Raw genomic sequence first — 26,815 nt, forward strand, 5'->3', positions numbered from 1 at the left:
ATTTGACAGGTTTTGCTGACATGGAATGAATCAAGGCTGGCTCATCACAGAGTGATTTTAGAGGACAGCAGTTCATTCAGTGTTCTGCAATTCCAGTGTTTTCTTTAATCACATCTGAGGATGCCCTTCTTTGCTGCTTTCTTTTTGATAAATGCTTGCAATAGCCCAATGCAGATTGCTGTGACCAATATCCTGCGTGACCTGAGGCAGCTACATGTTTCATCTGAGAGCATGACAGTCTTGATTCTCAGCTCCACCTTATTTTCATGGGTTACACTGTTGCTTTGGTGATGTCTTACTTTAGGAGCCTTAGGCACAAGGAAAAGGTGTCATGTATTGAGTAGTTTTTATGGATAATCTTAGGCCAAATGTGGTGTTAGCTGAGGCTGGACAACTGCAAAAACATCATCATAGAATCATTTAGGTTGGAATAGACCTTCAGAATCATCAAGTCCAACTTTGACCAATCACCACCTTGTCAACCAGACCATGGCACTGCGTACCATGTCCAGTCATTTCTTGAACACCTCCGATGGTGACTCAGGCTTGGTGAGCCTGAAGACTTTGCCCACACAAATATGACATTTAGATATTCATATAAAATATAATTCATCTCTTTCTTCACTGAAGGTTGCTTCCTTTCTGGTTCAAGATTTTTCTTTTTTTTTTTTGGAAATAGTTTCCTTGTGTTTTATTCAGTTTAATTTTGAAAGTTACCCACACTGCATCATCTGGTATTTTTATACAGAGATATTCTCTTGCCAAACTCATTTCTTTTATTTAGGAAACCTTCTATTCCTACTTAGGCTAAAGATGTAGTTCATCCCAGAAAATGGCCCTCATTTTAGCTGTGGTTAGCTAAAACAAGAAACTGACTTATAGCTAGAGTGAAAGAGATGTTATCAGCTTGTCATTTCCTACAATCCCAGTGTCATCAGCCAGAAAGGCATCCATTATCACACATCAGGTCTTGTACGTTGGGTATTCAGGAGAGCAGACCGAATGAGCATCACTGAGCTACTCAGTCCTTGTACAGTTGTGGAGACGAGAAATATGCTAGGAGAATGAATAAGAATCAAGTGTGCATTTTTACTCTAATAGAGGATATTTCATTTAATTCTGATTGAATTCTGCCTGGGTGAGTCAATCAGAAAAATCCGATATGATTGACACGGAACATCTCAGAGATAGTGTGTTGTGATGTAAGATTTTATTTTCATACATTCAATATCTTCCAGTAAATTGAAGGTCTCATTAATTCGTAAGAGTTTTATAAATATTAAAAAAAAAAAAAAAAAGCTGGCAGTTTTTCTATAGCTTTGTTACAGAGAATGCTTTTTCTCTTATTTTTAATGTACTAAAACTTCATGAAGAAACAAAAAGAACAATTTGACAGAACAGGCTGTTTTCATGGCACAATATAATTGCATAACAGTCACAGAACAGGAAGAAGTAATTAGATTACTAGTATAAGTATCATCAGAAATAGGAAACTTGTCAATTTTCATAATGTTTTGAGAGTAACTGAAAAGACTGAAAAAAGTTATTAAGTGTAAGAGAGAACTGGGACTTTACCTCCCACAGTTATTTTGCACTTTAATGGGACTATGGATTCATAGCATTAGCAAAATAATTATCGTTAGAAAAGGAGGTAAGAGTTGAGAACCTTCAGTCAAAAAAATAAAAGGAAATGGTTCAATAAACTGATTAGTAAACTATTTTTTTCACTACTTGATATATTAAGTATGGATTGTAGAATTGTACCACTGAGATGGTGTTATTAAAAAAAAAAAAAAAATCAGAACAAAGCCCTGCCACTTTAAGTATGAAATCACAGCCAGACAGAAGTGAATTGTTTGCCACTCAGTCTTCTACTCATGGGGTCAGTTCCGTGTACACAAGTTTTTTATGTACATAAACAAACAGTTTAGAACAGAAATATGTTTGCAGGGGGAAGGAAGGACTGGGGAAAAAAAAAAAAAAAAAGATGGGAGAAAAACAGGAGTGAATAAAGGCTCCTTAAGATACCTGCCAAGAAATGATTTGCTCATGTTCTTGTTGCCAATTAGGGAATTGTTGGCTTTTGCGAATTCTGGAAATGACGTGGGTTTAGGAAACCAACTTTTTAAGGACTAGTATCTAAAGGTCTAAAGAGGAAATGCAGCATTAGCACAGGCCTACCAGACACGTATTCTTCTGCAGAGGCGGAGACTGGGCATCTTCCCTCTCTGTGCAGTCACTGTGTCTGTATCTCGTGCAGGCAGCATTGCTTGAATTCATTGCTTCCTCTCCTTCCCTTGTCATACCACAACGACTTTAACTTCTGAAGTAATGCACTCTAAATTCTAGATAGATAGTTGTTAGAGTATTTTAGTTGTTAAAGAGTATTTCCATGGATTTCTATTTTCAACATAAATATTTAAATAAGGGGAAAAAGAACATGTGAAAATATGAGGCGAAAGAGACAGAGAAGATGAGCCATGACAGGTTATGTGCTTCTCAAATGTGTTTATTTCAAGTGTCCCAGAAAACATGCAGTTATTTACTATTTAGTTCCCTTTGTGTTATCTTTTCTCCTAATGTGTTTGTCACCCTAGTGTGATCAAATAGCACTTTGCAATGTATTTAAATCGTGTGAAAGCCATGGCCACATTGTCTTGGGTACCACCATTTTACAAGCATTGTGATGATTAATAAAAGGTAAGGCTAATGTAATAATACTCAGTGTAATTAAACTGAAAGCACAATTGAGTAATTACCTTGTTGCTAGAGAAAAAAAAGCCCATATTAGGGCAAATTCCTTCCTCTTCTAAATTCAGACAGTCTCCTTAGAATGAATGGTGGCTTCACTCCTACTGTGTACTTCAGCACACTGTAACAGTACAGAGACATGAAAGTAGATAAAGGGAAAACAAAAGGAATAAAAGAAGAAGAAGATGATAATAAAGAGGCAGAATAAAAACCAGACTAGCAAAACTCTGTAAAACAAAGTGCATTTATGAAGTACAGTGACATAAAAAAGAAAAAGAGAATGAAAACATAGGACAGGAAAATAGCATGTGGAAAGGAGGCTTGAAACAACTGGAATAATCATAAAATTTTTAGGGCTTGATTTATCAAATCTAAAATGGCGTGCCAGCCACAGAGAACAAAGTAAAAGGAGAGCCATCATTATTCAAGGAGAAAGTACCTCGAAAGCTTTTGAGCAGCATAAATTGCATTGGAATAGAACAGGACTACTCTAAGATTATTGATGAAGGGTTTTATGTCACTAACTTCCTATTCAATGAAAGTAATATAGTCTAGTATACCCTTGAGATGTGTTTTGAAGAATATTTTTTGCAAAATCAGTGCTACCAATACTTAATGTGAACTAGGGAAGTCATGATTTTAACTTCAAGGAAAAAAAAACTTGTTTTGAGCGCACCTACAAGTACTTGAGGGTTTTTTATGTATTTATATATCCATCTTAGAGATTGCATGTCTACTGTGCTTTGGAGTTTGAAAGATGTTTATGATGTTTTTTTCTCCTAAGCACTGTCTTCCTCAGTGGCCCAGCAAATTTGCATCATGCAGGTCTCCGTCTTAGATGAAAACTAGGCATATCTTGCAAATTCTCTTGATCTATCAGTTAATCTAATGGTAATTCATTAAAACAGTGCCCTTATCCTAACCTCAGTAAAAATGCTGCCATCCTATCAGTATGCTTTTCCCTTCCATTTGGTTCAAAAAAGGAGAACACAAATCTTGGCAGTTAAATGAAGAGCTGTGTAGGCTCCCATAACTATAATTTCTGAGCAAACAAGGCCTGTCCCTGCTGCTCTGTGAGTTAGGCTACCTTAGGATACAGAAAGGAAAATCCTGCACAAAGCTATCTGCCATGGAGCCAATATGCCCAAGGATCTGCTACTTGAGCTGTGAGTCCTTGAGGATATGTGTTATGCTGAAATTCTCCCGTTGGGAGCAGGAGAGGTGAGTGAAGGTGTCCCTCCCAGTCAAACTGTGACATGCTTGTACCAAAGGCTCCCACAGGCAGGAATTGCCTGGTAATTGATTGCAGCAGGGCTTCCTGCTGATTAAGATGCTTCTTGATGTGAATAATAGTGACAGATTATCTTTGACTGAAAGAGTGTTTCATTCTAAATCTTTAGTGTCAGTTTTAGAGGGCTCTCACTGATCTACTCTTCCACCAGGTCATAGAAGGATAGAATATGCTGAGTTGTAAGGGACCCATCAGGGACATTCAGTCCAACTCCTGGCCTTGCACAGGACACCCTGAGAGTCACACCATGTGCCTGAGAGTGTTGTCCAAGTGCTTCTTGAAGTCAGGCAGGCTGATGCTGTGGCCACATCCCTGGAGAGCCTGGTCCAGTGTTCAACCACCTTTTCCTGATATCTAACCTAAACATCCTCTGGCTCAGCTTCGTGCTGTTTCCTGTCACTGGTCACAGAGCAAAGAGATCAGTGCCTGCCCCTCTGCTTCCCCTCATGAGGATGTTGAAGACAGCAGTGGGGCCTCCTCTCAGCCTCCTCTTCTCCAGACCTCTGAACAGACCAAGTGACCTCAGCCATTTGCCATAAGGCTTCCCCTCCAGACCCTTCACCATCCTCGTGGCCTCCTTTGGACACTTTCTAATAGCTTCAAGTCTTTTTTACATTGTGACACCCAAAGCTGCCCCCAGGACTGGAGATGAGGCTGCCCCAGCCCAGAGCAGAGTGGGACAATCCCTCCCTTGCCCAGGTGGCAATGCTGGGCCTGGTGCCCCCAGGACAGGGATGTCCTTCCTGGCTGCCAGGGCACTGCTGACTCATATCCAATTCGCCATCAACCAGGACCCGCAGGGCCCTTTCCATGGCACTGCTGTGCAGCCTCGCATTCCCCAGGCTATACACACAGCCAGGGTTGTCCTGTCCCAGGTGCACAGTCCAGCACTTGCTCTTGTTAAACTTCATAAGGTTGGTGATTGCCCATCTCTGATTTATCGAGGTCTCTCTGCCCTCGAGGGAGTCGACCCGTCCTTCCAATTTACTGTTGTTGGCAAACTTACTATTCCTGTGAATCCTGCATCCAGGACATTAATGAAGATGTTGAAGAGAACTTGGTCTAACACAGCCCTACAGAACCCCCCTAGAGCCCACATTCAGTAGTGTGGGGTAAAAAGTGAAAACAGCACTGGTTCCAGCACTGCTACTGTGGGTAACCTGCCTATGCCTGGCAGTAGTTTTGTAAAACACTATTTTGTCTGAGCTGCAGAATAGCAGCAATCAGCTGTCTGCTCATGTCAGGGTCAATATGAGACCTGTCTGCTATTTCACAGAGCAGTTTTCTTTCCCCTTTGAAAAGTAATTAAGCTTATCTGTGATGTATATTCTCGGTGCCAAGCGATCTTTTATGGTGCATTGATTCAGGTGGTCTGATTAGCAAAGACATCACCTTGCAATGAGAAATGGAAAATAATTTCTGCTTTATCTTTCTGGTTATAGACGTGAGAGTTACTTTTTATTCTATGCTGTAAAAACTTATTTGAAGAACTATTTTCAATATGACTTGCTGAGATAATGAGCATAGGAAAACTACTTAAATCTAAAATAAATATTGCAATAGATGAATGATAGAGACTGATCAAATATTTAGGCAATTAATGGTCCTGTAAATCGTTACTGTGAATTTTGATGCACTCTTGCTAGTCCTGCTGGACAATTATTATCCACTTTGTAATGGCATAATACAGTATCTGAAGGATAAAAGGTTTCCTTAACATGAAGGTTACACATTATTAATTACAAGAATAAAACAGTCCTCTGTCTTCTTTTCAGCAATCAATGTGCCAGTAAAATCAGATTCAACTCAGTAAATAGGAAAAAACTTGGAAATTTCCCACAGTCAATCACAGCACTGCTGTGTTAGTGAAACAAAAGCCTTGCAAAAAGCCTTGAAAAGCATCCGTATGTCAGTCAGGAGGCAGAGACAGCAATTGAGATACGCAGCCAAGGGCAGGGCTGTGTAGAAATACCAGCCAGGTCCTTGGTGTGGTATAACCACATCACTGTGCTAACATTGCTGTTGCTGAGTTCAGCTGGTGCAGTTGGACTGGTATCAGATGCCTCTGCACCTCTTGTGGTGCTGCATTTTCCAGTGGAGCACCAGTTTTGGTGGTGACTGTACTGCTGTTCCTTATTAGATCCAATGCCTTCTTTGTGGCACCTTACTTTGAGGCTGTTCAGAATCTCATTAACTCGAGCTGTAACCACCAAGAAGTGCATTTGTATGTAGTAACACATTTTTATTGTGTATTGCATCCTGTTTCCCCTTCACTTCTGGGCACAGCTTAGCCTGGCTTTCTGTTTTAGTCCAGCCCCATGCAGTGGCATTCCGCTGTGTCCGGTGATATTCCACATATGCAGTGCGTGTTGTTCCTGTGCAAACCATGGACTGTGGGATGGTACCTGCTTTGGCCAGGTGACAATGAGAGGCCACAGTAATAAACTGCTTCTCAAGTGCTCCCCTCTCATTATAATGGGCACTTCAAATGCCAGGTATGCCCAAACAAAGAAGGAAACTCCTCTCTGAGACTGTGCATATATGAGATGCTTCTTCCTCAGCTGAGGAGCAGAGGATGGCTGTTCCAGAGAGTTGTTCTGGTTCAACAACACCATGGAGATATGTAGCAGTTACAGTTTATAGTTATGTTCAGGCACAGGCCATGGGAAAATTGAATATAGGTGTCTAGATTTTCCCCAAGGAGCTCCAGGCTGTGGAAGCTACTCCCAGTTTTTATTAGAAAAAATACAGGCCTACCAGTCCTTAAAACATCCTGAATTATGAGTGTTTTTTTAAATTTGTTGGGGGGTTTTGGTTGGTTGGTTTTTTGTTTGGGTGTTTTTTTGTTGTTGTGGTTTTTTACCCTGGGAGATAAGAAGTTGTAGGGCTTTGAGATGGTTGTGACTTTCTTCCCACTTTTAATCTGGTGTTGCTAATTTACTTGATTTTAAATAAACACATTCTCAGATGATTTGATTGGCAATAAATTAAATTAATTTCCCCAGGTCAAGTCTGTTTTGCCCATGATGCCAGTTGCTGAGTCATTTCTCCCTGCCCTTATCCTGACCCATGTGTCTTATGTTATATCTTCTCTTCCCAGGAACAGAATGTCACTTATTATTTTTATTATTATTATTATTGCAAGAAATCATGTTTTCTTCAGTTCTTTCCTTTTTCTTTTTTTTTTTTTAATATTAATGGACTCAGTATCTCTTGGGCTGCTAGTAAATAGCATCTTCTTTTCTGAAATAGGAGTAGAAGGTGAAACCCAGGTTTATCAAAGACTTAAGAGACTGGTGTAAATTCTGAGACAAGCATGTGCAATTCCTGCCTTCTAGGTATTTTGTTCATGTCTCATTTTTCTCAACATCTTTTAGTCCAGTTAGAAGCTATTTCCTTCCTGGTACCAGTGTTTGTTTACTGGTTGCATGGGGCTGTGAGTGGAATTTCCATTTGATATTGTAAAGTTGTTAATGTTACTTCAGCAAAGCACTTAAAATTTTGAGCTAGAAACTTAACTGATACAATGTCATCTGAGAACCTGTTTATGATGAGGAATGTGTTAGAGCAGGAATTACATCGGAGTAGTTCTGACTGAGTGATTCCCTTCATTGTTATTTTGGTCAAGATCACATTCTTTCATAGTCAGAATAAAGCTACTTTGACAGGTGGCTGACATCAGGGTGTAAAGAACATCGTGCTTTCAGGCTATCTTGCAATATTTTTAGACTGCCCTTGAAACCACAGGTTTCAAATGCATTAATTTAATTGTTGCTAAGTTTCACTATGGAGTGTGGCACAGAGAGAAAAGTAGAAAGGAAGTGAACTGTTTTGTGGCTGTATGTTTAAATGATAGTGCATCATGTTACTGCTTTAAATACAGGAGACTGAAATGTGTTATCAGAAGGTTTTCTATTATACTATTAAAAATAACAAGAAGCACCTATTTTCTGAAAAAGAATGCAGACAAAATAAGGACAGCTCTTCATATTAAAAGGCAGAGGTCTCTCTACAAAATTTCTAGGGATGTGCTTGTAAGAGCTGCTGATCTCTTAAGAAGGTTAATGACTATGCTTCAGGAGGAAGAAGCAGTTCAGCTAATGCCCACTTCAGCAAATTAAAAAAAACCTCTCTTGCACTCAGGTATTTTATTCACATATTTTCCTCTTTCCCTGTCCCAAGGAAGACAAGATGGCTGAAACTTTGGATTCCTGCGCCTGAAATAACAATAAAAACCTCTGTTGTCACCAGAAACATGTGAGTGGAAGGCAGGACAAAAGGATGAAGGAGGAGTTCCCTGCCGCCAAGTTCAGTGCCTAGACAGGTTTTGTACATTACTGAAGTAATAAGACATGATAGGGTGTGCATTTCTGAGCTTTGGGGGTTTTCAGGTGCTGTGATGTGATGCCAGAGACTGCAATAATGTGCCTGTAGCAGAGTGGTGCACACTGACACATGTCTCATTATAATATGTATAACTGCATTGTGATGCAGGTGTACTACAGGAAGGAGAGGGGAGGTTTTTGATTGTCCTTGGCTTCATGTATGGTTCTGCTTACATTGGCCAGCATTAAGTGTAGTGCTAAAGCACAACCTTAAAGCAAAATGATTTGTTGGAGATTGTAAAATAAGAACATCATCAGTCAAAATCACTGAAATAATGGAGAGGAGGATGCACTGGTTTGTAGCCAGTGAGGAGATCAGAACTGAATCTTCCATCTCAAATGCCACAGTGGCAAGCACATGCAAATAAAGCAGTGGGATTGAAAAGTGTTTTCACATGCCTGTTCAGTTCAGCTGTTCCAGACAATCACTTTGTTCCTGTTCTTGTTGCTGCTGCCCCAGCACTCAGCAACTAAGAGATGAACAGAGCTGTTAAAACTCAGCCAATTTGCCTTCCTGTGTCAATAAAGGAATGTTCTCCAGTCCGCTCTGGAACGAGAGTTGAATCTCCACCTTTCCTGGTTACCTTGCCTTTTCCCTAATAACACTTTACAGCAAATGTTAGATGGAAGAAAAAGTCACTGTGACAACATGGGGTTAGAAATCATTGGAAAACAGTGAAGTAAAAGTGACTCCAGACAAGGTCAAATCACAAACCAGGAACCAAAGTAGAAGCAAATCATGTGTTTCTCAGGAGCACATTCAGCAGGCCAGCCTCAGTGGGAAATAAACAGATTGCTCACTCCTCAGGACTGTGCCTCTCAGTTTCTGCATGAGAAATGGAGTGAATCAGGAATTAAAGGCCCTGTGTATTTGCTTTTAGAAGAGAAGATACCTCTTGCAAGTCTTAAGGATGTACCCTGCTAGTATAGGCCTGTGCAACCCCTCCAGTGAAAGGAATGAATTGCAAGACATTGTGGCTTTATAGGGTCCCTTCTTCAATTGTATGATGTTCTTGAGTAAGAAAGGAGAGTAATTTGAGTTTCACTGGCATTGCATCCTTGTGTGGGAAAATTTTGCAAATGCTGTCTCCTATGTTTTTAATAACACAGACTTACTCCCCCCTTGAGTTACTCTGCGGAACTCTGAAAGATACTTGGTTCATCTCAGAGTGTTTTCTGTGAGTTGCTTCTTACAAAGTAAATGGGGCAATAACCAGAAAAGTCACTTTTTTTCACCAACACTTCACTGTGTAGATTGTTCCTTGTTCTCCCTCTTTCTAGTTTTACCTGCCTTACAAGATTTATGTGCTAAAATTAAATGGTGCTGCCTCGATGTTGTGAGAGACCTGTGTCACTTACCATTTTTAGTAGTTAGGAGCTGATGTGGCAGGATGCATTTAGGCTTTGTTTTCTGAGACAGCTAAGAATAGAATTGTTTGATAATATTCCATTATTCACCATGTGCTACCTAAGGGGCTATGCAAAACTCAGCTTTGTTTTCAACTAAGTTGGACAATTGTCCAGAAGCCAATACTGCTAATAAATTACTAGAGCACTGCAATATCAGCAAATATAACTACTAAACATGAATTTGAAAGAGCAATGATAGCTTAAAAAAAAGTTGTATCAAAAGTTTGGGGAAGCTCACAAAGGTAATGCAGAAAAAGACAGTAACAAATAAGCCACCCCTAAATCCATCAATACATTTTTCAGAGAGCAAACTGAATGCTTAGGACTGTCCCCATGTCTGTTCTGTCAGTCTCCAACCTCCTTTTATTAGTCTTAGATAGAAGATAAACAACAAGACTGACAGCTTTGTGTCCTTTGGCATTTTTGTGTCACCATCACAGAGTAAGAGGGTATTATGTCATCACTCAAGCCTGTCAGGTTTAGTTTAGCCTGCTGTTTGTCTTAACGATTGTTTTCCTCATTTTTTTCCCCTCAGTTGATACACATACCCTGTATAGATTGTATATTGTTGATGTTACCAGAATCCATTTTTCAGAGGAGAGGTGTTTTTAGCTTCAACCGTGAAAATGTCACCTTTTTTTTTTTTTTCCCATACACCAAAATAGAAATTAGAAAACCAAGCATCTTCTGCACTCCATCAGTTCTGGTCTGTGCAGAACTTCTTCATAACTCACATGTTCAAACATTGTTTGCATTAATATTGCAGTCAATGAGAACTCTTGGATTTTTTTTTTTTTTTTTTTAAATCTTTGCTTAGGAAAGTTCATTATGGATAACTGTTGAGGAATCTCTATAGATTTCAGCACTGTACATTGATAACTAGTGCCCAGTACTTACCTTTAATTGCATCATTTATGGATGAAATAAAAGAGAATCTTAGGTAGAGCTTGGCTTTTGAAAACAGACAGGTGTTATGGGAGGTTGAAGAGTCGACACTTGGCTTTTGTTAATGACTTCATAGCATGATCATTTAGTGGAAAGTACAGTTCTCCTTACTAGGGGAGCCATAGGCTATTTCCACACAAAAGCAGAGATACCTATAGGAAGTATCTGCGTCAGATTACATGTTCAAGCTCTCTGAGAAATGCCTAGAAAGAGCAAGAAAAATTAGGAGTGGAGAACTCTGAAGACAGCAAGCTGAAGCAGAGGACATATAAACTAAACATTATGAAGTTCTAGAGGGGGAATAAAACCTGGACAAGAAACTTTAGACTTAAGGATTCTATTTAGTGCTTCTTGGGACTCCTCAGTTTTCTCTAAAGGTGTCATGTAAGCCAGGTCAGATCTTCCTCAGGCTGCTCAGTCTAGCTGGTAGCCAGATGTTTGGATCAGTTGGTGTTAGAGGGATGGGAAGGAAGGGAAAAATTTTTAGCTGCCACAGTCTCTAATGCAAGCCAATAAGATGACCTTTTTTGTCCACCAGTCTTCTCAGAGAATGTTGTAACCATCTGGGCCTTGTACTTTCTTAATGGATTTTGCTCACACCTTTACTTACTGAAGCTTTGCCACTGCAAGTATTCACAGTAGGAAGCAGAAAAAGGTTGAGCATGCAGGTAGGAAAAACAGGAAAACAGCATTTAAATCTTCCCTTCAATTAGTATGTATTTATATTTACATGTGTATAGTCTGTATTCACACACAGTAGGACAGTTTTGAAGTAGACTTTTAATGGCAAATGCCCCAAAGTCCAGTGGTGATGGCATGCAAATAGATGGTCAGGTGGGGTGGAAATTCTGGAATCTGCCCCTTCTGAGCAGGGCTCTCTAAGCGGGCCTTTGTGGGTGACAGTGAATAGGCAGGTTCAGGAGAATCACAGTTTGGCAGAGGAGATCTAGCAAGTACTTCTGGGGGTGTCTGGTGGGTGAGCTCCTGGGTAAAATCAGTGGAAGAGCACTTTGTTTGGGAATTGTCCTTATGGAGAGACAGGATCTATCCTGCACTCCCCATCCAGCTAAATGACCCAGGAGAATTCAGGCAGTTGCCTGGAGGCATTTGTACCTTCTGAGAGACTTGAGCTCAGCAACTCAGCTAGGTACCCGTCAATGCATAATTGAAGGTTTCAGCAGTGCCCAAAGGTTTTCCTTAGGCACAGATTCATGTTTCTGATGCTTGCTGTAGTTTTTTCTTTGTGTTAAGTTCATCCCCAGCTAGAGCTAGGTGCCATTCCTTAATAAATTGCCAGAACTATCAGAGACGAAATGACGGTTCAGAGTGCCAGTGAGCCTCCTAGGTGTTGTTGTAGTGGCTTTTTGACACGTCTGTCTCTGCTGTCAAATTTATTCCAGCAGAGATCACCTTACAAGATGATACCTGATTTACATTACCTGATTTGTTCAGTAATGGGGGAGATCAGAGTCGAGTCCTTGATTTCATTTTCACAGGGAACAATATATCTTTAATTTTAAAATGGATGATTAGCGCCTACATTCAGAGAAGATGGCTACCGCAATCCCCATTGCGGAGCAGCGCAATCATCATTCCCATCCTACTTTGTCTGTCGCAGTCAGAAATGTTTCATCTTGGCTCATTTGTAGCTGTCTGTCTTGGATCTAGATAGACACACCTGGGCCAGATCCTCAAGTAGTTCCACAGTCTTTCCCCCTCTCCCTCCTTCCCTCTGAAATTAAGCAGTCTCTGAGGAACTTTACCCTCTAAAGTGCTATTGGGGGAGACAAAGACATTTTTTGCCCCTTTTTTTGGCTTTAATCCACTTACTGTTTTATGTCTGCTGGCAGAATTAGGAAGACAGATTTGCACATGAGGATGTAATTTTGTCTTCATCCCCTGGAGATAAACCTGGTCGCAGACTCTTCTAATTATTGGTGTAAAGCTCATGATCGAGATTTTACAGTAGGAACCTCCCGATGATCTCCTACACAACTTTACAGTGCCTTTGAGTTAGTGTTAATCCACTTGGCTCTGATTACCCTTCACCTGACTGGGAAGTTAAATCTGCTGCTGTTCGTAAATTAATAGGATTGTAGTTTTCTGTGCTAGAATGGTTTGATAATTCATTATTATTATTATTTTGTTGGGTGGGTTGTTTTTTTTTTTTTTTGTGGCAGTGGTGGTGGATTGTTTTGTTCTAATCTATCCTTGTTTGGTGATACTTTCTAGGATTCAACTTGACAAAATTTAATTTGCAAAGAATGTTTAAAATTTAGGAAACCCTGAAGAAAATAGCTGAGCATTTTTCTACAAAGTTACTGTTTGTGGTTTTTAATTCATTTTTTAAGCAAGGGTTAGTAAATTCTGTATGATTTAATTTTTCTTCTCCTGATCTCAGAATGGACCTCTTGGAAATTAAATAATACAGTATGATTCTTTTCTATCAAGCATAGAGGGTTCAAAAATGTATTCAGTAAGTCAACATTTAAAGATCTGCATTGCCAGAGCTTCCAAAACTCTGGTGGTTGTTATTTCTGTCTGTAATGCTGTAATTCATTGTTGATGCAGAAGTTTTCTTGGGAGACTCAAGCTTGTGCTGTCTTACAAGTGGCAAAAGCAGCTCAGACCAGATGACAACCCCCTAGAACACGATCCTGCAGCACATGAGAACTCATCTGTGTGTACTCAGACAAGTATCAGGCTCCCATTTCTTCACCTTCTCCCTTTCTATTGTTCTAGCTGGAAAGATTTTCACCGATTCAATCAAATGTTTTTTTAAATTCTTTTTTATTCTTGGAAAAGACATATTTGTGGGAGGGCCTACCCAGAACAGCGCACATTTCCAGGGGCAATCACATTTTCAAAATGTCAACATTTTCCCTGTACCAGGTAAGACTTATCTCTATGGATGGATAGTCTTCAAGCAGTTGTCTTCATTACAGTTCAACAGAGTGCTCTGCAGGGTGTCAATTTTTAATTATATGAAAGCAATTTAAAAGTCAAAAAGGTGGAGAGTAATGCCTGACAACTTTTTTATTTGTTTGTTTTATTTTTCTGTAATATTGTGATACAGGTAAATTCTGTATGAATTAGAGAATCCTAGAACACCTGTGGTTGGAAGAAACCTCTTGAGATCATGCAGTCCAACTGCCCTGTTCAAGCTGGGTCAGCCAGGGCAGGTTGTCCCAGGCCATGTCCAGTCAGATTTTGAGTATGCAAAGCTGGAGACTTTACACCTTTTTGGGATCCTTTGCAGTAAAATACAGTGCCATAGTTCTTTCTGTGATTAATTTTTAAGTTTGTGGAGGACTGTCTCCAATGCTGGAGCAGAAGCATGTGAGGAGTCCTCCCACTGAGGAGGAAGCAGCAGCACAAACACTGAGTGATGAGCTGACCACAGCCCCCATTCTCTGTCCCTCTGCACTGCTGGGAAAGAGGAGTTATTAGAAAACTGGGAGTAAAATTAACCCTGGAAAGAAGGGAGGGTTGGAAGATAGGTGTTTTAATATTTGATTTGATTCCTCATTATGCTACTCTAATTAGATTGGTGATAAATTATAAATTAATTTCCCCAAGTCAAGTCTGTTTTGCCCATGACAGCAACTGGTCAGTGATCACTCCTACCCATGAGTCTTCCATTATATTTTCTCTCCCCTGTCCAGTTGAGGAGGGGAGTGATAGAGTGGCTTTGGTGGGCACCTGGCATTCAGTTAGGGTGCCAAACCCACCAAAATGATTGATGTTGCAGTCCCTTGCCTTTATGGCCCTACTCCAGTATGACTCTGTCTCTGTTGTACTGGTGAGCCCAGAACTGGGTGCAGCACTAGAGGTGTGATCTCACCAGTGCTGAGGAGACTGGAAGGATCATCTGCTTGGACCTGCTGGCGATGCTCTTCCTAATACAGCTCAGGATGCTGATAAGTGTAAAGTAATTTAAATTTACAATTGTTACATTTTTGAACTTCTGCTACAGGAAAGATAAAATGTACTTGGGAGTTTATATTTGGAAATATAAAGTAATAAGTTAATTTAATGTACTCTTCCCATTTAAAGAGTTGCTGATCAGTATTCCTGATGCATATTGTATATGTAATTGGTTTAGCCCATTCTTATTTTATTTTTTTTTCCAGTGGCCTCATTCTTATAGAAAACCTGTCTAGCACACAGAGGAAATAACATTATTTACTGCAGAAAATGGGAAGTGTTACTAATAGGGATGCCAACAGAGTTTTTTATCAATTAAAGACTGATGAAGAGAAGAGGAAGGAACTAGATGGAGTAAAAATTGGAGTAAAGGACAGTTTATTCCAAAGATTGGCAAGACCCACCTATGTGTGCAATCAGGAAAGATTTCAAGGAAAAGGAAAGATGATGAAGAGTAAGAGGAGTGAAAAAATGAGGAAAGGATCAGTGAGGCAGGAAAAATATTTTCTGTTGGAAAATAAATACATATTGAGTATACTAAAGGCTGTGACAGGGGAAAATAATTACATATAAAATTTTATTTCGTTTTTGTTGGAGAATTTGGATATACCATGACTAAAGAAGGGAAAGAGGAGGATCTGAGGGAAGCATCAAATTTGGCAAACAGAGTTTGCAAAGAAAATGGTAAACAGAAAATGCTGCTTTTATTGACAGTGGTGGTGTTAAAATTTCACCACAGGAAGTGGATTTGATATCTGGAATTTTTCCAGAGCTGTTGAATATACCAGGAGTTGAGTAAGATGGAAGGAGAGGCTCACACGTATAGACAACAGGTTGTTTTCTCTAAATGCTTTTAAAAACAGAGGTCTTAAATTTTGTGCCTGGAGAAGGGCAAAAAGTAGCTGAATGCTAGGTAGAAAAGAGTTAAATTAATTAGCTCCGAAGTGATGAGAGAGAAGGAGGAATCAAGGACACAGCATCATTAAAAATGGAATAATATAGCTTGGACACCAAAAACATTCATGCATGCAGTGTTGCAGATTGTTACTCTGTATTACTCCTGATGCTGTGAACACATTATTATCCAAATGGGCAATTAATGTCCTTTGTTGGGCACTTTGCTGAAAAGCCCAAGAAGAGCAGTAACATCCACAGCCCTGAAGGCCAAGCACCTCCTCTGCTTGTGCCATGGCCTATGAGGCAGATCTGGCAGGCACTCTTGATCCACTGTATAAAATTCAGTAGGACACAGTAATCTCAGAAATCCTTGTTCAACTCTATCTCCAATAATTAAGAGATTCACTGTCTATTAAAAATAGCCACAAAAATCAATCACTATTGGAAGAACTCCTGGCAATTTTTAATTATTAGATGCTTCCTTTCATATGACAATCATGATGTACAAATCTATCCTTCATAGGTAGAAAACTGAAGACAGATTAGTTACGGTGGTTTCTTAGTGAGTCTTCAAACTGTACCAGTTAAGCAGAGTGCAGAGTGAGAACCAATAATAATAGCTATTTGTTGCAAGTGTGAAGGGTTAGTAAATGGTTTTTACTCTCTATATTTTTTTTTTCAAATGAATCTTTTGTTCTTTACCTGTTGCTACAATTTCAACTGCAAAAGAAACAGCCGAGAAACAAGAAGAAAGAACCAACAACCATTTCCCCCCAGCTCTTAAAAAAAGGAAATGCCTTCAATAAATGTTTAATTGAAAAAGTCAGGATGCATTCAGCTGGTTTTTGTCTAGACGTAGGTGTTAAGCATGGACAAGTTTCTTCTGGTGTACTCAAATATATGTGGTGTATGTGAATGGCCCAAAAAAAGTCAGATCTTATAGTAAGATCTATAGGTCTTACAGATCTTATGGATAAATAGTACCAATGGTAGCATGACTCCACACATCTGTTATTGTCAGTATCTACTGCTAGTTAAATAATGCATTTATTCACAGTAGAGTTTTTTATCCTGTGCATCTACCAGTACTTAGTCTGCCATCATATGCCAAGCATCTGTTTGAGTTTTCTAAATAACATTCTCTAGTACTTGATGAGTATGTCTGGCCACCATCATGGAGTCCAAATATTTTATTGCTCCGCTTGTGTCACCACATTCTTGGAATATAGCTGCAAAAGAAATGCATCTACACAAACTAAATTTAGCCTAGAAAAGTTAATTTTTATCTTCCTCTCTCTTTTGTTTTTGTTTTTTTTTTCAGTTTCTTCAGAGGGACTCAAATCCTCACCCTCGATGAGGGAGAAAAAGGCTTAGGAAAAGCTAAAGAAGATTAATCTTTGTGAATATCTACCAAAGCGTTTTTAGTTGGCACTTCAGGATTGGTCACATTTCTGAATTTTGCAATATACAGATTCTTTACCCCAAAAACATCTAAAATGACAAGATCCCGGAATGTTTCACATTGGAAAGAGCCTCTGGACATCATCTATTCCAGCTTGGTTCTCTATGTTCAACTGGCTTCCTATGAAAATTAGAGGTCTAGAACTGCTGCCAATTTTTTTCTTTTGAATTTGGTTTAACTTCAGGATTTTCTGCTTCTTCTTGCTAAACAAGAGTCTCTTAGCCTCAACTTGTATGAGAGATGCTCCAATCCTTTAATTATATGTTTCTGACACCATTTCTCACTAACAGTTTCCTTCACAGCACATCTGCATCTGGAAAACTAAGACAAATCTCACAAAAGAGGGAGCATCTGTGTACTTGTGGTGGAGAGACAGATTGTCTGCTGCTAGGCTGTAGGAGAGACATCATAAAACTTTAAGGGCTCTATCATAAAAGATGTTGCAGCCATCAAAGAGCTTTCTGAGCATCCTCCCTGGAATTGCACTAGGCTCATCTCGGATCTCTCCTGATACCTTGTTCCGTATTTCAATTCCCTCCATAGTGACATCTGCGAGTCATCCCTAACAGCACTAATATCTTCAGTATTGATGTATACATTAGTTTTTGACCCTTCATTGGTGCTGGGATCAGTTGCTAGGTTGATTGCAGATACATTCATCAATTGTTGATGATTTCTTGGCTGTTTTGTCCAGGTTCTGTAATATTTTCAAGGCAGTGACCTGTTGTTAATTGGCCCCTGGAGGAAGCTGACTTGCTCCACTGGCTGCAGCAGGAGTTTAGGGAGTCTGACTGCTTAATGTAGTTAGGAAGAATGAGTATTCCTATGTTGGCATCTGTAGCCAATGTAGCCATCTGCTACAGGAAGGATGATGTTCATTTCTGTATCTAGGTGATCAAGAAGTGCAGAAAGAACAGGGGCATCTTATCGCTGTTGTCATTTAGAGAGAAATCTCTCTTAGATCTTCAATAAGTGATAAAGTCTCTCCATATTCTGCTGAAATAATATGTTTGAGCAGGACTGCACTGTTTAGAAATTAGAAGACTCTGACTTTCCGAGGAATATGAAGCAATACCATAAACATGACTCTACCATGAGTAATACTCAGTCATGCCACTAAAAAACACTTCCAGTGTCATGGGATTATTAAGTTTAGCTAGTGAATGGGCAGAGCTGTAATGTCACCATCTGCAAGGTCAGGGAAATACAGCTCTGCAGCCTCCTTAAGGCATGGTCAGCTTCAGACACACACAAAAAATGTATTGCATTTGGGCAGGTCTGAGTAGGACCTGGCTGTGCAGCAGTGCTAAAAGTGTAAAATCCGTCTGAGTTATTCTGTGCTCCCTATCCTTTAGGACTCCTTTCACTCAAAGCTGACTAAAGCCAGTGCATGAAGGTCACCAGCAGTGACTGTAAAGAGCAGTCTCTTGATAAGCAAAAAGAGCATTTTACAACTGATGTTCTTTAAAATACACAGATGGTCTTGGTAGAGCTCTCTGCTGTTTGGCCAGACAGTTTTTAATACCTACATAAGCTTAAGTGTACCTTGGTCAGAAACCTTTAAATGCTGGTAACACAATTATTACTATCAACAGCAGTAGCATGAGGAAAAATTACCTGGTCTGATCTTCACAGAACAAACTTGGAAATCTCTGTAACTTTGTTTTGGTTTGCAAGAGGATTCGTATTTATTTATCTCTTCTACTACAATAAAGTCATTATCTAACATTTCTCACTTACAATGAAGTTTCATTTGGCTTGAAACATAGTGTTTTGTCTTTTCAGTATTACCCTCAATATTATAAAAAAAAAAAATCTGATTTCTGTTAGTGTTTCCTTAGATAGGTGTGGACTTACTACAGCTCTCCATCGTATTATTTTCATTTTCTTAGTATTAGTTTTGCAGCAGTATTCCATCAGTAGACCTTCAGAAATTATCTTCCCAACAGAGAGACTGTTTCTGTGTGTAATTTACAATATATGGCACAGTATGATGTATGCTATTTTGGAATATTGTAGCATTTTCTTTTACCATAATTGCAAGGATCAGTACAACCCTGAATAGGATTCATCTTTTTAGAGTGGTGCTGCATTTGAACATATAGTTAAATAATTTCCTCTATAATCCTCAGGACTCCTTTCCTGCATTACTGTTTTCAAAACATTCATCTCCAACTTGGTACATAAGATTACCAATTACTTTTATCTATTGAATCTCATTTATTTTAATTCTGTCCATCTCTAACCTTGCCAGATCATTTTGCAATTTTAATTTTTGCAGCTGCATATTTGAGAAATATGGGTTTTAAATATTTTCTAGGCTACTGTGCTGTGGCACATGTCCAGTTGCATTAGGATAATAGGAAATCTTGTAATTCCCCACTGAAGATGAAACCAGATGAACAGACCTTGTAAGACAACGTTTCATCCTGACTAATGTGATTTTCGTTTTATTATTTGGAGATACAGTTAAATATTATTTCAATACAGTAGAACAGCAAAGCATCTTCATAGTTCAAAAACTGTATGTTTTGCAAAGATTTGAAACTTAAATTTCTTATGTGAAACAGAGTCAGCCCTCAGACCTTCTCAGGCAATAAATGTCATCCTTATGATTCTCAAAAGACAAGAAGATAAGTTCACTGTTTCTTTAATACCAGAAACCAGCATTAAAAACACCCTAGAAAGCAAGTTCTTCGTCTCATTTTGCATATTGCCATGGTTTTGAGTGCTCTGAAAAAGAGAGAAAGAAGCAAATACTGAACATGATTGTGAATGAAAATGTAGCTCAGTGCAGAAAATCTGCCGTGCAGGAAAGTTTTCTTTATTTATTCCACCCATGAAGGGCATTTAGTTGTCCTGGCCTTCGTTTGTCAATTGGCAACAGTTGGTGATACCTCACTTAGCAGCTGTGTTCAAGATCATAAGTCGTTGTAAGTCACCTTAAACTCTTTTCCTTTTATCCAGACTGCAGGAAACAGAGAATTGTTGTTTCACTGAAGAAATTACCTTTCTGTTTGGGTTTTTCTCATAAGCATCTAAGGCTGTACACCCTGGTAAATAATAGATAAGGTTGTACAGACAGGTTCTGAGTCCCCGGTGCTTTGGCCTTTTCAAGGCAAGCACAGAGTAAATGCCTCTCTTAGTGAGACTGTCAGCACCTCTCCTGATGAAGGGAGTTTGCTGCATGTCTTTAGCAGATGCATTATGCAACAGGCAGAAATTCTGAAAAATTTAAAAAGGAGGAAGCAGCTTGCTGTTGGACACTGCTCTCTAAATAAGCTAATCAAATATTTCAGCAGTGTATCCCAGCTAAAAACAATCCAGTCTTTTCTTATTAGACTGCAAGCCACAGCATAAAGTAGAAGACAGCCAGATGATTAGAGGTAGAAGTATATACCTATTGACTCCATTGTTTCTTCCTTTTGATCACCAAATACTTTAGAAATGCACTGGAATGAAAGTAAAACCTGTCTCCAAAAATTGTTATGTAGTTCTTCCATTTCTAAACCCTTACGTAGCTCGGTGATGCCCTGAATTTCTTAAGTGAATGGGTTGAAAAATTTAGTGAAGTTGAAGTATTCACAGGGTCCAAGTGATTGAAAACTGTGACAGACACTGTTTGGAATGTCTCTTTGAACTCATCTGTGTTAATAAGCACTTTATTATGCCATCATGCATCTGCAGTTTGGTCAGACTGTTCACAGCCACATAGCCAAAGATCTCTCCACAGTATTGCTGCCTTCGGTTTAGGTGATTTCTGCTGATTTTACCTATGAATGATATCACCTTTAAGGGATACCAATGTTACATATGTCAGCCTATTTTATAGGTTGCACAGAAATTCGTAATTCTTTTCCCTCTCCATTGGCATTACCTGTGAAAGTAGACCCAGTTTGAGGACTTCTGTCCCGGGGGGAAGAAGTGATAGTTTCACAGATGCAGTGCTATGGACAGGTGAGAATGGCCTCCACTGAGAAGTAAAAATGGCCTTAGCACTGCAGAAGTAGAAATAGAAAACATGGGATTACTAAATATGCACACTGCCCCCCCGTGTACTTGCATGAAAGTAATCAGGTTGCGTGCCTGGAAATGAAAGAGGAAGGAAATGGATTTTCTTTCTGCATAAAAACAGCTGAGAAGTCTTAAAATCTTAGGTATTCAGATACCATGAAAGTACTGACTAGACAGGTTAGGCATGAATAGAATAACTATGTGTCAGTTCTTATTCTTTTAAAGGAAATTTGAATGTTTTGAAAAGAAATACATGAATGTTTAGAAGGCACAGAATAATAATAGTTTGGTTTGTTCCATTTACTCCCATTCTGTCTCTCTTTTTCTTGCTCTGGTGGTGGTGGTTGATGCACAACTGTAAGCAAGTTCTGTAGATCATCCTATGGGAATCTTGATATATTGAATTCATTAGGAGCAAAGAAAAAGGGCCTTCTCAAGTATATCCAGAAACACAACATAAATCCCTTTAAATCTATTTCAGATGATGGTACTACATTCAGAATGTTGGAATCTGGAAATCAGAGGGATTGTCTCAGTTTCATAAGTATTAGAATTCTGGGAGTTTAGCATGACCTGCAGAGTATCAGAAATCCTTCTGGTTCCAACTAATGGTTATGTTATTCCCATGAGAGAGGGAAGAACTCCAACATAAGGACAAAAATTTTGTTGAGTGAGTCCCAGGATGGCAGCATATGTCAAGTTAGTATTCTCAAAACATCAGCAAATTACTCTGAGGGATTTGGGGATTTTGTTGTTTGTTCTTTCCCCCGTTCTTCAAATATATGACTTAAAATAATACAAAGATGTGGTCATTTTAGATGAAATAACATTAGAGATGCTGCTGTGTGGCTACTACATCTAACAGGTCCAGCTGCCTTTTCCTCACAGTGTGAAATGTGGATGTTTTTTCAATTTCTGCAAATTTCTAAGGTTCTTTTGTCTCTCCGATATAAGTCCTGTTGCAGGATTTCTCTATGATAATATATGATCATTATATTATTATTTTTTTCAAAAAATAAAGTACAACTTTGATTGTGAACAAGGAGGCCAGTTTATTGTGATGGTCGTCAGTCTCAATAATTACTAATTAATGCAGATGAAATACATGGCTGTATCTCTTACTCGTAATTAGCTCAACTATACAAATTGTCAAGGTTGCTTGTTTCTGTGTCAGAGAACATTCTGAAAGGAAATCTTTTCCACAGGAAAAGAGAATGACAGGTGAAATAAATGAAGTGTGTCTGCTTAGGAACAAGTGTTTTATGCATAATTATTTCATGCCTTGCAAATTAACTACATGATATGTGCCTGGGAATTACAGAAAACTGAAATTATGTACCTAGGGCATATTGGAATTTACTATGTAATTATATTTCTTGTTGCATTTTATATTTTTCAAAGGCCTTGCAACATAAGAATTTAGCAAAGAGATGCCAGTGCTGGTATGCTTTTGGCATATGTGTATTTCCTTGAACTCAAATAAATATTCTGTTTATTTACCCTTTTTCTAGTCTCTCTGTGGGTATGCAAACTATGGATAGGGTAATGACTCAACAATGTAGGTTAAAATCCCCAGGAAGAGGCCAGAAAAGTCTTTTTGGCTTCTAACAAAGTGAAATGGAAAAAAGAAGAGTTTCCAAAGAAGGTTTCAAAAGAGCAGTGTTCTACTATTTTGTGTTCAAGTGCTAATTAAATGTGAGGGAACAATTTGTATTTTACTTTATGGAACTTTATCTGAACTACTATGGTGGACCTGCTTGCCACTTGGTGCCTTTCAGTAGCTGCCTTCTGTCCAGGCTCTGTGGGCTGCTCTGCTCCATGAACCAGGCTTGGCAAGATTTTTCTGCCATGAGCCAGACCCTGTCCTGCTCAGTCACAATGCCTGGATACCACGCATTGCTGGAATTACTCTTCTTTCTGCAGTGTTCCTGTTGTTTCCATCACCATTTTAGCAAAATGCACCTAAGACAGAAAATGGAAACAAACCAGTTCTGGCATCCATCACGGTCATCAATTCCCTGAAGACAAACTGGTGTCTTTCTAAATAGATGAGGATATAGAAACAGTTACAGGAATACAATTTGAAAATAAGATTCTAAAAAGTCTCTGTGTAAGTGCTCACCTTGTCTAAGCCATAGCACTAAAATTTGGTTTGCCTGTCATCTGCGTAGACAGGAAAGCTTACAAATATTCAGGTTTGAAAATGATGGAAGAGATAATTGTCTTTAGACCCAGCACTTAGAAAAATGCTTCTGACAAACATCTTTCCTGCAAAGGAACATTATGTTGGTGCTATTTGCTGCATTTATTGCAAAGGCTGTGCTGGTATTTCCGTTATGAAACTTTCTTGCTGTTCTTTCAATAAAAATCCACTCCATAATGAAACATGGAATATCTGATCTCATCTCTTGGCCAGTGGTTGTTTTTTACCAGCTTTCCAGAAAATTGACTGAGCTGAGGTTTTTATATTGTACAAAGGTTAAAAAAAGGTGTGGAGGGGGTGGAAGTGAGGGAGGGGAGCAGTAGGAATGTAGTTGATAGAAATGGTTTGTGCTTCAGTTGTAGGATCTAAATGATGTGCTGTTGGCATCATCTGTAGGCCAGTTGTGCTGTACTGTTCTTCTTAGTGCATGAAATTCTAAACCTTGCCCCATCTGTAGGAAAATATTTCAATAGATACATAAATCTTCATCATGAGGAAATAACTGAAAATTATAACAAAGTAAAATACTATGTAAGATGATATAGTGCATTATTTTTTTAATAATTTCAGATTAAGAGCAGGAAAAAAATCACCATTTCCAAATTATGGAGTGCTGAGAGGTTTTTTGTTGTTGGGGTTTGTTTGTTTCATTTTTCTATTTTTTATGCTGTTGCTAAATTATATAAATGGGTGTGGTGGTGATCAAACCATTTGGAAGCGCTGAATCCTTTTTAAAATATTTTTTTTTTGGAAGGTCAGTAATATGAAATAAACTGCCATTCTTATGTGTGCTCATTTGCATCTGACCAGAATTGACAAGCTAAGAAAGGAATTCTGAGTCCCCATCTCCTTCCTCAAAGACAGCAACAGCTTCACTGTTGTGAGGAGTTTTGGCTGCTAAAGCCACAGTGATGAGCTTTGCCTGCTGTTTGGGGTTGGTAGACACTTGCTTTATGTGCCTTTTTGTTTTCCTGAGCTTGTTTTTCTGGGCCATTCTGTCAGCTTCGCGTTTGGTGGCTTCTGGTTCGCTTGCTTGTTTGTTTAACATTGCACCTTTTTGCATCATTATATGGATTTGATATTATAAAATACATAATTGTTGGGTTTTTTCTTCTTGTGGCCGGCCAGACAACATCTCAGTTCTGTTTGGAATGTGTCCATTACACACCACCTCAGTCCCTTTGATGCGCCTTGAAGAAATTCAGGGCATGTCTATATGTTAGACCTGCTTAAGCTGCCACCTTTCAGACCCTGCAGGGAGGAAGCTGAGCTTTAGCTGGCCTACCCTGAAGTAATCAGTAAAGTCAGCTGAAATTTTCTGGTGAAAACAAACCTAAATGGCAGCCTTAGAAGAAAACAAATTCAAGTGACATTTTTGCTGAATCTTCACTGTATCTTCTTACTGTGGCGTAAATCTATGTGGATCAACTTGGACAGCAATTGGGCAGAAGCATCTAGGTTTAATAGCAGAAGAACCACGGTAAAACTTCTTATTTATTTTTGTCACTGGAAGAGATCTACTAGACAAATCTAAGAGTCTTTGGAGACTTTAGAAAGAGGTGAGAGAACAGCATTAGGGACTTGAACACCTTTGTTCTTCTCACAAATGCAAGTGTAACTGTCTCAATAATTATCATAGTCCCATTTTGCTTATGAGTTTCAGACGCTTGCTATAAAAATAGACTCCTTGAAGTTCCACACACTGTCAGGCCAGAGATTTGGATCTAGAGGTATACAGCTAAACTTCCTGAGTTACAGAGGCTTTTTTACTGTTTGCTTAGGAGAATTACAGTGTTTGCTTACTTATGACATTAGTATTTCTATGCTGTGGAAAGGCTTGAGTAATATATACAGACTCCTGAAACAGCTTTACTGCAGAGAAATAGAATGTTTGGGAATGTTTTGGCAGTTTTTCAATAGAAAATGGGGGTTACCCTAAGTACAGGTTTTAAAATGTTGTATATTTTAAATCATTAAACAAAGTGACAGTTTGAATTTCAGTGAATCTACATGTTCTTTTTCCCTCATTGGTTTCATGCAAATGAAATAGAAGATCATATTTTTATTTTAATCAAAAAAGTAAAGCCAGTATACACAATTACCTCAATTTGTTGAATGAACTACATATGCACGTATAAGTGGAATTTTCAATCTTTCAGTTATTACCAATAAGAAATACTCATTTACGGAATTCGAGATATCTGATATTCCTGTTCAATGTGAGTAGTAATGGACAGGAGAAAAATCTGTAGGCAAGCTATGCAGGGATGGACACAGGATTCTCAACATCTGTAAATACATGTAAAACAGGCTGGTTTTGGGAAGCATTTATTTTAGGCACTTAACAAAGCTGTGAGGGGGCAGAAATCCGTGTCATTGTTTGGATTTTTAGAGGCAGGCCAGAGGTAACTCAAATTCTGTAGTTTCTAAGTTTATATATGTTACAAATCACCCAGTACACCACTTGAACACTTGCTAAACTCACATACTTTTTTCCACAGAGAAAACAAACTACTCTGCATAGACAACTGTGTCCACATCCCTGTGTTCCAGGGCCTGGTTTCACTAGGAACCTTCATCGAGCCTCCTGTATAACACCCCACGCTTTGCTCACGGGCTGGATCCCGCCTTAACGTGGATTATTTTTTTGTTTTTCAGCTCTGAGGGACAACAGAATTGAGCTGGTGCGAGCATCGTGGCACGAGCTGAGTATCAGTGTCAGCGATGTGTCCCTGTCGGACGAAGGGCAGTACACCTGCTCTTTATTCACTATGCCTGTCAAAACTTCCAAGGCTTTCCTCACCGTTCTCGGTAAGGACGAACAGCTGAGCAGAAAGAAGCAAGTGTTAAGCTCCTCAGGCTCTGGCAAATTATGATAAGAATGAACTTTTCTAAGGCTTGGCAGAAGATAAATGTAAATGTCTGATCTAGTTTCCCTGATGTTTATTGTTTCATATTGCTGTGCTGAAAAATAACATGCCTCTTACTGTTCGCACCGTGGCAGGATAATGAATTAGGGAGCATACAAACACCACAGAATGAGTGCTCCATAAAATGGACATAACCTCTACATCCTGAGCACCACAAGTGCAGAGAAGGTGCATGTGTTCATCTCCTAACAATCTATTGGATAGGGCAAAGGGGAGAAAATCAGAAAGCATGAAATCAAAACGGGCTTTAGACCTTTATCGTTTATCCATCGTGCTTTTTTTTGGCTCGTTCTGCTTTCTTTTTTTTTTTTTTTTTTTTTTTTTTTGGTCTATAAAGTGCAAATTTTCGTTGGGCTTGCTGCTTCTTTTATGCTTTATCCTCTAAGTTCTCTGCTGTTTTCCCCAAAGGTTATAGATACACATAGAAAAGCAATAGATTTTAAGAGATGCCCAGGAAATAAAGTTTCTGCTCGAAGCTTTGTATGACTCTATGAATGTCAGTAGCCCAATCAGCCAAAATTGCTATAGTTCATTGAAACACACCTGCAAACCTAAGAGGTTATATGATTTTAGAGATTGATTTTTATTCTTTTTTCCTTT

General features: G+C 39.0%; 1 protein-coding gene across 3 annotated transcripts in view; it reads left to right on the plus strand.

Annotated features, from left to right (window-relative positions):
• The window catches only part of CADM2 (cell adhesion molecule 2), a 591,021-nt gene that overhangs the window by 446,199 nt on the left and 118,007 nt on the right, over window positions 1–26,815 (plus strand). For all 3 annotated transcript variants that reach the window (XM_042037859.1, XM_042037861.1, XM_042037860.1), the window contains one exon: window positions 25,944–26,096. In XM_042037859.1, the coding sequence (XP_041893793.1) occupies window positions 25,944–26,096 (153 nt within the window). The remainder of the gene's footprint in view (window positions 1–25,943; window positions 26,097–26,815) is intronic.

This window comes from Corvus kubaryi, unplaced genomic scaffold (assembly GCF_017639235.1).
Source record: "Corvus kubaryi isolate FWS band 111438036 unplaced genomic scaffold, C.kubaryi_AGA036_p1.0 37391, whole genome shotgun sequence".
Classification (NCBI taxonomy): domain Eukaryota; kingdom Metazoa; phylum Chordata; class Aves; order Passeriformes; family Corvidae; genus Corvus; species Corvus kubaryi.